The following is a 12,237-nucleotide window of genomic DNA, read 5'->3' on the forward strand; positions in this document are numbered from 1 at the left end:
CTGTCCACCCACCCGCCCCTGCAGGGCTGCGTTCTGATTCAGATGCACCTGTGGTGGTGCTCAGGAGCCCAGACTTGTAACACGTATAAATTGCTAAAAATAAATTGAGGCCTCGTAAACATTTTGAGTTTATTTGAACAAGACTTGATTTGATAGGGCCGCACCAAGCCAGAAGCAGTTAGGTGCGCTCCACCAACAGGAGTGAGGGGAAAGACTTCCGTGGAGAAAATATAGAAGCAAAGCAATTATTTGAGGATGGCTTAAAGCCTAGTTAGCTGCTGGTGACTGGTTGTCCTTAGAGTTTTGATTCTATAACCATGAGGCATTACAGGCTGAGATGTGGGTTGCTTACGTAGACAGCTGCAGCATCAGGCCCCTAGGTCTGATACGTGCCCTCCTCCCCCACGCCAGAATGAAGTGAACAGACCTTACCTCAAACAGTTGTTCGCCATTGGAGAGCTAGGGACTGGCATAAAGCGTGGGCTCTTTCTGTGACAGAGAAAGGGATCTTTCTTTCCTCCTCTTTCTCTTTTGGCCAGGCCATTCTGATACCACAGAACTACCTCTCATCGCCTTACCTAGTAAGTTTGGCACCCGGGGAAGGGCACGGGGGAAGGGCGTGGGGAACTGAGGGTCAGGAGAAGGAGCTGCAAAGGAAGGGAAGAGGAAGTCTGGGAGGACTGGAAGAGGGGAGGAGTCATAGGGGGAGGAAGTGTGCAGCTTGCCCTTCATTTGCCCTGGGGCTTGGCTCCGCCCACAGACACCTGTCCTGAGGGGGTGGCCCCGCCCACAGACACCTGCCAGCTGTTAGGTAACACCTATTCTTTGTGACTGGAGAACAAGCAGATGTCCTATACCAACCATGAGAGAAAGCCTAAGCATTTTCACAATTGAACATAGATCCCTTGTGTACTCGCCTCTATCCTCGCCCCACCAAAAAAAAAAATAAATAAAAAATTAAAAAAGTCAAAACTAATTTTACTCTGTTCTGAGAAATTGTCTGGAATCAGATGTGGAATGCCATGAAGATAGTGTTCATGGCAAAAAAAAAAAAATGGTATAATTGGAATTAAAGAATTAAAGGAACTAGGAATTTGACATGTGTTTGTATTTATAAAGAGATCATTTAATTTTCTGATCATAGGGTTTTATGCAAATCTTAAGATTTTTCATTAATGGGAACTAAATTGTTAGGTGAGGAAGCACAGTAGTTAAGATTCTGCCACTTTCTAGCTGAACGGCGTCAGACAAGCTAATTTTTCCTATCTATGCTTTAAGTTTCCCATCTGTAAAATGAGGCTAATGCTACCCTCCGTTATATGTGACAAAAGGGTAAGAAGTTACACCTGCTAGACCGAAGCTGACACATAGTGCCATTCAAGGCACACTGGCTATTATGGACTAGGGCACCTGCTCTTGGTTTGGTACCACATACAATGTAGCCAATCCTGCACCAATTCTACTTTCTCATTTAAAAAAAAAAAAGTGAACAAGAGCTAAAGTTTTATTGTTGGATAGGGAGCTTCTTCTAGAAATACAGACAACGGGGCACTGGCATTTCAACAGAACGACCAAAATCATGGGCTCTCGAGTGGGACAGTAGTGACTCAAACAACATCGTGAACAATTACCAGCGTATTGCAATGGCTGTGTTGTTAAGCTGCTGGTGTCTCCTTTTCCCCAGGGACAAAATGGGGGTAATACATGCTTGACTGAGTTCACAGTGCACTTAAGAACTAATGCATGGCAAACCCTCAGCTCCTGCCTTGTAGTAAGAGCTCCGAAAGTATTAGTGGCATTGTTTTAATGCTAAGGGTGGAGGTGACTGGCAGAGGAAGGGGTGGGGCATGGACAGCATCCCCGGCCCAGCAAGAAGAAGAAGAAGGAGGACTCCTCATAACAAATGTGGTGCCTCTTTTAGGTTTAAAAAAAAAAAAGTGTGTTTGGGGTCTGTCTGGATTATAGCCAGACAGAATTAGAAAAGCAAACCTCACAGGATTTAAATATGAATTGAAACTTTGTGATGCTGTTTTTCTTCAAGCATTCAATTGCTAAATAACTTTCTAAAATAGAGCAAGCACACAGATTGAAAATTAGGTCTGGCTCAAATATGCCTCATTTTTCTGACTCCTGTTGCTTTTTAATGCACGTGGAGACCCAGCGGAGCCCTGGTACAGGCTATCTCTGGAATGGTCGGGTCTATTACTCTGCCTAGGAGTGTCAGGGAGTGCTGAGAAGCATGTTTCCTGTCAAATATGGGGACAAGCTCTTAGGTTTTCGTTTTCATTTCGTTATACTGGTCTGGCAGGAGTTGTTTTACTCTTTTACAATTAACACTGCCAAGGGCTTCAAGTGGAAATGCCAGAAGGCATAGCGTTCTGAGATTCTAAGTTTTATTTAGTTGTACCTCGAAACCTGCTCTATCTTCCTATTGACTGCCATGTTGATATTGTAAAAGAGCTTATTCTCATTTTACACATGGACAAACAGATCCAGCCCAGTGGCTGTCAGCACAGGGCCTGATGCTAAAATCCTCATGCTGGCTTGCAGACTCTTCATACACATATATTTCTTTTCCATCTAAATCTCCCACCTCTGACGCCAGAAGAGCGTGGGGTTCTATAGTTCATACATTCTGCTTGAATGACTCTCCTAATGAATTTTCATTAAGAAAAAGGCAAACCTACAGGCAAAGGAGAGAAAATCAAAAGATATTCCGGTCTGAATGTCTCTGAGATTAGGGATGTGTCAAAGGATGGGTATCGTAAATGAGCAGGAAAACCTAGATAATGTATGTTTGTAACACATGAGAGCAACAACTCTTTAAAATGCAATGTGAAGTCCTGGGGTAGGGGCCAAGGAAAGCACAGGATGAGTCAGAAGGCCTGGCTTCTCTTTTTGGCTGTAATAATGAGAAGTCACACAACGCTCTGTGCTTCAGTTTCAGAAATTGATTTGAAAATCTTCTGTCTTCCCTATAATATGGATCAAATCAATGTATATGATGGTACTTTCTAAAAGCTCCCAAAACTGTCTATTAAAGTTACATTTTTAAACATTAAGTGCCAGTACTTGTGGAATACATTAAGAATATTGCACAGTTTATTCTATTCTGCTTAATATTCAGTGAGGTACTGAGGGGACTTGGATCAGATAGCACAGAGGGAGAGAAAAGATGGGTGGCCTTGGTTCACCAAGCTGAGCTGGGCTCACTTTTCTGAGCATCCGTGACTGTCTCTATATTTGGGACTCCTTTCAAAACTCAGCTGAGCTGGACTTTTTGATCACCACACCAGCAGCAATGGTGAGATGAACGAGGAGACTATGCTGCTGGCCTGAAGCACTGGCCGCTGAGCAAGTTGCCCGTGGTATATGCGGGCAGATCCACAATTCACAAAGGTCTTTTCCATTTCCAGCTGTTCCTCCTTATGCTCCAGGCTTCAGCCTCACCCAGTCTAGACATGAGGTCGCTGTGGCTAAGCCTTCTGCAGTCACTCACCCAGATCCCAAGAGCAGGAGACAGTGGGCTGCTGGGAGTCTGAGCACTGAGAACTAGCAAAAGCAAACCCATCCTTGTCTGCCCATAAGTGTAGAACAAGAGCGAAGATTCCCAGACCACAAGTAGTTTTGCAAAGGACCTACTGTTAAGTCCTGGGTGGGTGGGGGAGTTCGGAGAGAGACAGAAATCCTATGCAAATATGACATCAAAGGCACTACTCAAGAGTATGAGTTCCTATTTAATTGAAAGATCTTAGGTAGAAAACTGAATTTGATCTTTGGCATTGACAATAGCTGCAGCCAAGCTATGCAATAATGAAGACAAAGAGAATAATTGATTTAGGAGTGGAACAAGCATGGCGTCCCATTCCTGCTGGTCTGAAGTCCAGCATACTCCACTCTCGGCATGAAAAGTGTAGAACCCATGTGATACATGAACTATCACATTGTCACACCTTCCAAAGGAAACACAACTCATTAGTAATTTTCATTTCACCAGTAAAACAAATCAAAACTCTACCATGTACATTGTTACAAGGTTGCAATATCAGTGCCAGATCAGCCTTTCTCCAATGCCAAGCTCCCTAGAGCAACTTTGAGGCTCTCTTATCCAAACTCCAGAGACACTACATGGTTCTCCTTGGTCTGGTGTGGTGTAGAAGTCATCCCTCCTGTTTGTTAATGGAGCGACAATGTGCACAGTAATAGACATTTCTGTACTTCGGTGCTATTGAGGAAAGATTCCTTACAATGAAAGGTTTGTCATAGGTGCCATTGTTATATCATTGTTATAATTACCAAATGACGTAAAAAATTGTTTCCCTGGTCTCATAATTTGTTGTAAGCAAAGCATTTTTTTTGGTAGAAAAAATTATATATTGGGAGCTATTTTATTTCAAATGCATTTTTAGCTTTTATGAAGTCTTTTTTCCTGTCTGCCTGCCTGTCTTCCACTCATTGATATTGGCTGGATATCTAGGTGTCATGCTGTTTCTTTACATTATATTATTTATGGGATATGCTCACTGTTTCACTCTGTCCTAGGAGGTGTCACCATTGAAATGTAAGCCTCAGTGTCATTTTCTTCTCCAATATCCTTGGTTTATAACTCTACTTGTATAGGACTTTATAGAATCAAGATGTGAGAATGGAGAATTAGTCTAAAGATTTCTAAATTCCCCAATTTCAGGATGGGTCTTTAAAACTTCACTTTTGACAGAGGCAGGGATAGCCTTTCATTCGTTTCTCCTGCTGCCTTATCCTTTACCTGACAGCTTTGCTTGTTTCCATCTCAGAAAAAATCCTGCAAGAAAAAATGGAGCGCATGAGTTTTGGCCACCGTGTTGTTAGTTAAGGGTGGGGAGGAGGTAAAGGAAAAGAGAAAGAAGACAGGACAGGAAGATAGGGTGTTGGTTGATATCTTGTTTTTATAGAAAATTTGCCCAGGTTATCAGCATTTCCCTGTCATTGCTCTTCAGCCTTTCTCTGTCCACTGGAGGATACACAAGATGGCAAGTTCTACCAATGCTTCTACTTTGGGAGACTGGGGAGGACAGGGAAGGATTTGCATTCTTGAAGGGTTGTGTACATACTTTGCCTGAATGGTCCACCCGCCCCTCATTCTCACTTTTTCCAAATTAGGGAGTTCATAGTGAAGTTTTTGTTTGTTTTTGTTTTTTTTTTTTTTCCAAAATTCCTATTTATCTGTTTTTCCTTGGATCTGTCTCCTGAGGAAGAAGCCACATTAATTTGTGACATTTGCTGCATTTCCCTGGTTCCCACTTCTCTGTGGTTATAGGAAAAAGCCATTCCTTCCTTGTTAGCATGCTTGTAGCATGCTTTTTTTTTTTTAACTTTTTTTTTTTTTTAACTAGTGGTATTTTACTTAATTCTCTTGGGAAGGGAGATCCCATGATCCAGCATTAGTCCATCTCCTTCCCCAGAATTTCAAACAATCAAAAGCAGAACCAGCACAGTCCTTACCACTCCTCTAATACACCAGTGCCTCTTCAGCCTCTGCAGGACACAGCCCAGAGCTTTGGCATGGCAGGCTAGGCTCTGTAGGGTAGGGCTCCTTTATTCTTCCCTAGGAATCTGTCTCCATTCTTGAACCCTACCATCCAGAAATACCAAGCTGCTTGGGTTACTGTGCATAACATGTAATTCCCTATTTCCTCTCTCCTCTTCTGGTGTTGTCCCCTGTAGTTGAAATGCCCTTCTCTGACACTCTTTCTTCTTTCCTCCCCAAACACACCCAACAATTTTGCCAGGTATTGCCGCAAGCTCCAGTCTTGGTGACCAGTCAGACCCAGCCTACTTCTCCATTTCCAATATAGGGTCTGTGCTCTACTTTGACCTGTCTCGCATGTTTCTATCATTACATGTTATGCTGTTAATCTTTATCTCTTTGTATTGTAATTACCTGTACGTCTGTCCCTCTCGTCCACTAGATGGGACTCCTTGAAGCAGAAATAGTTTCTTTCTGGATGACAGCACAATGTCTAGCATATAGTAGGTCAAAGAATATATATTCATTAAAATGAAAGACATCAAAACGAGCTAGAGGCGTGCTACTCCAAAGAGAGTAGTCCATGGCAGACTTTAGAATCCTTCTGTCAGCAAAGGAACTAAGAAGAATCTATTTGGAATCTCTGGTCACTTGCTTTGTTACCATAATGAAGTACTTCAATAAGTAGAAGACTTTTATCATGGGCAGACTGATCTAATTCATTCTCCAATAAACAAAGAAAATAAGAAATCAGAACTTTCAAGGGAAAAAAAACCAGCACCAATCCCACACTGTTAGTAATAGCATTTGCTTTCTGTGGTCTATGCTTTTATAACTTTTTTTCTCTCCTGGCATTAAAAATGGCCTTGAATTATCTGGATTTTCTTTGATTCAGTAGATAGTCTTTAAAGGAAAATAAAACAGTAAATAAGGGAAAATAAAAATTTTGACATGTAGATAAAAATGCAGTGTTCTAGCAAATTTTTTAATTCAGCTATCTTGAATTCAATATATTTAGTGCCACACACTCCTTTTTAAAGTGTGTCACCTAATAACATTTAATGTCAAATATATCACTTGTTGAGGCAAATAAAACACCACTAGTAATTGGCACTAAAAGTTTTATAAATGCAGTTGGTTTACTTAAATAATTTAGTTAAGCTTTGGATTCTCATGTACCCCACTCCGGGCTAATGAGTTAGAGACCTCTCAAACATATATCAGGGAATTTCTTGGGCAGAACCACCTACTAAGAAATCAGAGGAAAGTGTTCAGAGGTATTTTTGTTTAATTTCCCTTGGAAGATGTAGCTGTACTTTTACCATATTTATGTTCTTTACATTTAATTTAAATGTGAGACATTTGAGGAAAATTCCATTAAAATTTCCAAGACGATATACTTTATACAGGAAAAAAAAAAGTGTGGTATGGCAGCTGACAATTATTTGAAAAAAGTTTGTGCTGCTGACTTAGGATCTTTACTACAGGTTACTGGAAAATGCACCTGTAGTATCTGGGCACAAAGAGTTATTTTTAAAAAGAAATTAAGGTACTTTAGTTTTGTTACATGTCAAATTAAGGAATTATGCTTGGAGAGGATATTAGTTTCTAATTAGCTGACCTTAATATAAAGAGGTGATCTTGTTTGATTTATGTGGTCCTAGGCTACTCACAATAGTCCTTAAATGTGGAAGGGGGGCAGAAGAAGTCAGTTGGACTTCAAGACGGAAGCAGGGGACACCAGTTGAGTGTCTGAGAAGCAGAGCCAGCAAGGCAACATTCTCCCCAAGGGCTTCCAGAGAGGAACACTTTTACCAAAATCTAGATTTTAGTCCAGTGAGACTTCCAACCTGAGACTGTAATAAATCTGTGTCTGTTGTCCTTTGTTACAGCAGCAACAGAACACTAATACATTCAGACAATGTGATGCTAGGCAGTCATTAAAAATAATAACCCATAGTGTGGAAAATACTCATGCTATATTGTTAGGTTAGAAAAGTAGCTGAGGAAACACCGGAGGACAGTGAAATCAAATAAATACGTATCTGTTTAGGGAAAATTTGAAAGATAGGCTAGAAAATGATATTCATGGTTCTCAACTGGTGCTGGGATGATTATTTTTCTGTCTTCTTTCTGGACTTCCCAAGTTTGTTTTTAAATCACATAGTAAAATTAAATGTTGAACGTGATTGACCTTATCTCCCTCACAATCTTGGAGGCGATGAGCTCCAGTGAATATAGTAAACTCCTGTAGGTTATCTTGTGCTCAATCCTTACTTTGCCACATTTCTGCATCTCAAACACATTGAAATTATGTTAATGTCTATGCTCTAATTTATTTTATTTTACCTTTTTTTTAATTGATGTTTGAAACTTGAGCCATACAAAATTAGAAAACATTTTTGGCATACAAAGATTAATTTCTGAATATTTATATTAATGGTGTCAAGATTACAATAGCAGCATAGCTAAGTACATAGGTATAGTATCTGAGACTAAAATCTAAAGTGAATGGACTTAACTTTTCTGGGTTCAGCTGGATACTGACTTTCACCTTTCCTTACCAGATACACTACTGGCCCCCATCATTGTTAAAAAGTCACTGCCTTCCCTTCCTGCCTTAGGTGTTTGATTTTCATCAGTGGTAGGTTTTACTGTTGCTCTAGATATTTGTAGAGAATATAATTTAAAGGAAATTAATCCTCTAGAAGCAGGATAAAATTTAGCACGTTAAGTCAAATGCTTTGATGTTAAGAGCATTTTCAATAGATATAATCTACCATGCAAAACTGCTCAACTTTACTATAAAGACCTGGTTCTCAGTCACAGGGTAGAAGACCATTATTAAGTATCTGAGAGGCAGCAGACTGCAGTGACCAGGAGGGGAGCTCAGGCATCAGATGTGCCTGGGTTCAAAGGGTGGCTGCAACCTTTGTCCCGGGCTCCTGGAAAGTGACTTCAGCTTCTTGATTTCCTTTGTAAAAGGGACTGTGACTGTCCTCATTACCCACAGTTATTGTGAAAAGGAAATAAAATGGCTCTCCCTGTATCAAAATTAGTAATTGGTGGCTATCATTGTAGCTGAATGTCCTTTCTACTGAGTATTGTTACCTGACCTACACAACTTAAGAAAATTCAGTAACTGCTTGTGTTTGTATTCTCTGTGGTCATTTCAAGCCATGTTTTCTTATTAGGTGTGATAAAGTAACACACATCTGACAAGACACTGCTGTTGTATGGGAAGCCAACTGGCAGAAGTAGCCGGAACTTGTTTGATCTCTGTTTATGATTGTTTCCTAGCACCTCAGTAGAATGAGAATACGAACCTGCACCTAGTTTCTCCGAAATGCTTAAAAAGGGGCATGGATTCTCCCAGTGTAAAAGAGGACCCTGGTGTTTTTGGCACAAGTCCTAAAGCAGAAAGAGAAACAAAAGCATATGTGGCTTTGGCCTCTGAGCTCTCCCGGGAAAACAGTGGGAGTCCTAGTACCCTTTCTCTTTGTGATAAATGTTCAAAAAGCAGAAACTTTGAGGGAATTTTGTTCTTGGTAGGAGGGCCTGGGAGTTCTATTCGAAGGTAGGAATGTAATGAAAACAAGAGCACCTTGCTGGAACTTACCTTTTCTACTCTGCTTCATTATCACTCTTAAGGATTTTTTATGTATATGCTGAACTCAAACCGGTTACTTTTTGAGAGCTTGTTTGGAGGTTCTAGCAGGGGAGCGCAGCTACTCGTATACCCTTGACCGAAGAACGGTCCTCTCCTCTATCGGGGAAGGTCTTCCTCTTCGACCGAGCGTGCAGCTTCAGGAGGGACGCACATGGAGCAGTGAGGGAGGAAGGGGACACCCGCCTAGCCAGCCAGATCAGCCGAATCAACCCTGGCGATCAATGGGGTGACAGATGTTGCAGCCAGATCGCCCTCACATCCATAAACCGGTTACTTTTTGAAATAGCAACCATGTCCAAGTCTTCAAAGACGACTGCAACTAAACTCAAAGCAGGAAAGAGGCACTTCAGAGACATGTTTCTCCTAAGATGTTAAATCAGGAGAGACTAAAAGACCCAAATTACTTATGTAAAAATGAGGAGTAAAAGAAATTCTTAAATCAGATTTAAATAATCAAACGAAATATCCTTGGTTTGCTAATTTCCCTTACCCTGTCTTGGAAAAATTCTTTATTAGACAATGTTGAGACTCTAGAGGATATTGGGATAATACTCAGATAAAAGGCTAACCGTCCTTCTTGTTCTAAATGCTGGGTACAAAATGGCATTGCATATTTTCAAAGCGAACTGCTAATTGTATCCTTCAGAAAGTTTGGAAGTTTTCACAATCATTATTTTTACACAGAAATCTGTTTATTAAACCAAACAAAACAGATAAAATTATACCAGCCCTCGATTTTTTTGAATTTTCATTTAAATAAGCAAACTCTAAATCCACACCTTAAAAGATGTTTGTGCATCTATGTATTTCCAAAATACTCATATTTCAATAAGTTTTTCACATTATATTCACCAACAGTATCACAAAAGTTCTTTTTTTGTGTTTTTTTTGTTTTGTTTACGTAACTGTCAGGAACAGTAATTCTAGAAACACTAGAAGAAAAAGCATAGCAATGTCCACAGTTACAAGAAAAAGTGCACATTACTTGGTCACAATCACAGTCATTACTTGAAAAACTATATGTAACAAGTACATAAGAAATATCACTGATGCCTTAAACTCATTATCAAAAACTGAATGACATAAGTTTTACATAAAATAAGGCAAATTCAGGAAAGCACAAAGAATTTGTAATCCAACCAAAGCTGAACAACAGAAAGATAATTGTACAAGAAGCATAAACTGATGTACTTCTCCCTAAATATTTAAAAAATAGGCTTGCCTCAGTGCACAAAGAAAACACCATTCATGTGTATCCAACACTATAAAATAAGAAAGGGCAAAGTGTGGAGGGAGAGGAAGGAAAAGTTCATGGAAAAGCTGCAGCTGCGTCCACTGAGAGTTCTTTACATCACTGTTACCTAGAACTGCAAATTATACAAATCCTATCAGGAGAGGTAATGGTCTTTTTGGAAACTATTTCTGAAAGAGAGAAAGAAAAACTACACACGAGTGCAAATTTTCAGATTGTCACTTGCAACCTCTTAACATTCAGCCATCTACATCCAACTGCTGCTGGAGGCATGCCCGAAACACAGCAGCGTCAATCCACGGTGAGCAGCTGTAAGGAACCAAGGTGTGATTTTTTTTTTTCAATGATACGTCTTTTTTAATATTAAAACATTCTGTGATGAAAACCTCTATTGCGAAACTGCGATGTTGAGAGGCATGACGAGTCGAGTGCAGAAACACAGGCTTCTCGTGGAAGTAGTTCCTGATGTGACGATTTAAAGAACGTAGCAAGGGTTTGTTTTCCAGCATTGTTATTTTTTGTAGAAAGAATCTGGAAAGAGGAGAAGGCAAAGGGATGTGGAAAAGGTACTTACAGTAGTTTCTCAAAACAGTTTTCTTTTAGGACCTATGAAAAAGTTACCAAAGTAAAAATGACAATTTTGAATGAAAAACAAGTTTTTGTCTTTTTATAAAAATTACATATATATTTTTTTAAAATACAAGATCCTTCTCAATGTTATATCCTGTAGCAACAAGAAATTTGGCTTTTTTTTTTTTTTGCCAGATACTGTAGCTTTCTGTCCAGTAAGTCAGTAGCAAATTCCACTAATATTTCAGTTGGATCTTGAACTATTTTTTATACCACAAACTTCTTCTGTTTTATCCTTGAATTAAGAATATACAGCTTTTTTTTTTTTCTCCAAGATATTTATGCTGAGAAACTAAAACATAAAGCAGTAGGCTGGACACATTACAGTATCTCAAGTACTTCAGAGGTCAGAGTTCCTGTGAAGCACCTTAACACATCACTTTATGGATCAAGGACAATGTGGCATAATGGAAGTATTTCTCTTAAGACTGTGCAGTAAGACCAGAAGCGTCTCTGCTGGGAAATCAAAATGTCATTAGTGGAAACTGCAAATTTAGACCTCAATGAATAGGATCGTCATTTGACTCAGTTCTGTTGTAAAATAAGATTTTCCAGTTCATCTGCAGAACGCAATAAAAATGCAGCTGATTCTCGGTATCCTGCAACGAGCTGTCTCACAGCATTGATTTCAGTTGGACTCAGCTGGGGTCTGGAGCTTGAACTGCTGGAGGATCCTGAGCTAGTTGCCAACTGCCTCTTCATGCTGAGATCCGTCGGTCCTAGAAAAAATAATCACAAAATTAACATGAACAATCTTTGTTCCGGTACTTTGAACATGACCATTAAATTGTTGACTTAATTCACTTACTCTTTTATGAGAAGCTACTGATACCTTTAATCAAATACATCAGCTCTCTGAAATACCAGAGAGCAACATGATGTGAAATGAGTGGCTGAGTATTCTCGGATTCCTTGTCCAGAAAGACCCTGAAGAAGACCTACTCCTACTATGTGCTTTTTGGCAAACTCAATTTCAAGTATACTCTACAGATATTATCGAAGTTTCTCTGCAGCAGTGTAAAATGCTGGGACTTACAAATGCTTTGTGTTTGCACCCTTGGTTAACAAATAATTTCAGGTCCCACCTACTCAGACGTGGAAACATCCTAGACTGTGATGCTAATGACTCCAGATTACAAACTCCTCCATTTAGAACAAAGGAAATTTTGGACAGAAGAG

The 12,237-nt window shown here is 39.8% G+C and overlaps 1 protein-coding gene across 6 annotated transcripts in view; it reads right to left on the reverse strand.

The window, feature by feature from the left end:
• Positions 1–9,846: 9,846 nt before the first annotated feature.
• The window catches only part of NOL4 (nucleolar protein 4), a 407,732-nt gene continuing 405,341 nt past the window's right edge, over positions 9,847–12,237 (reverse strand). For all 6 annotated transcript variants that reach the window (XM_046025545.1, XM_046025543.1, XM_046025549.1 and 3 more), the window contains one exon: positions 9,847–11,777. In XM_046025545.1, the coding sequence (XP_045881501.1) occupies positions 11,584–11,777 (194 nt within the window). In that variant the 3' untranslated portion in view covers positions 9,847–11,583. The remainder of the gene's footprint in view (positions 11,778–12,237) is intronic.

The sequence above is a fragment of the Meles meles genome, chromosome 12 (assembly GCF_922984935.1).
Source record: "Meles meles chromosome 12, mMelMel3.1 paternal haplotype, whole genome shotgun sequence".
In the NCBI taxonomy this organism is placed as follows: Eukaryota; Metazoa; Chordata; class Mammalia; order Carnivora; family Mustelidae; genus Meles; species Meles meles.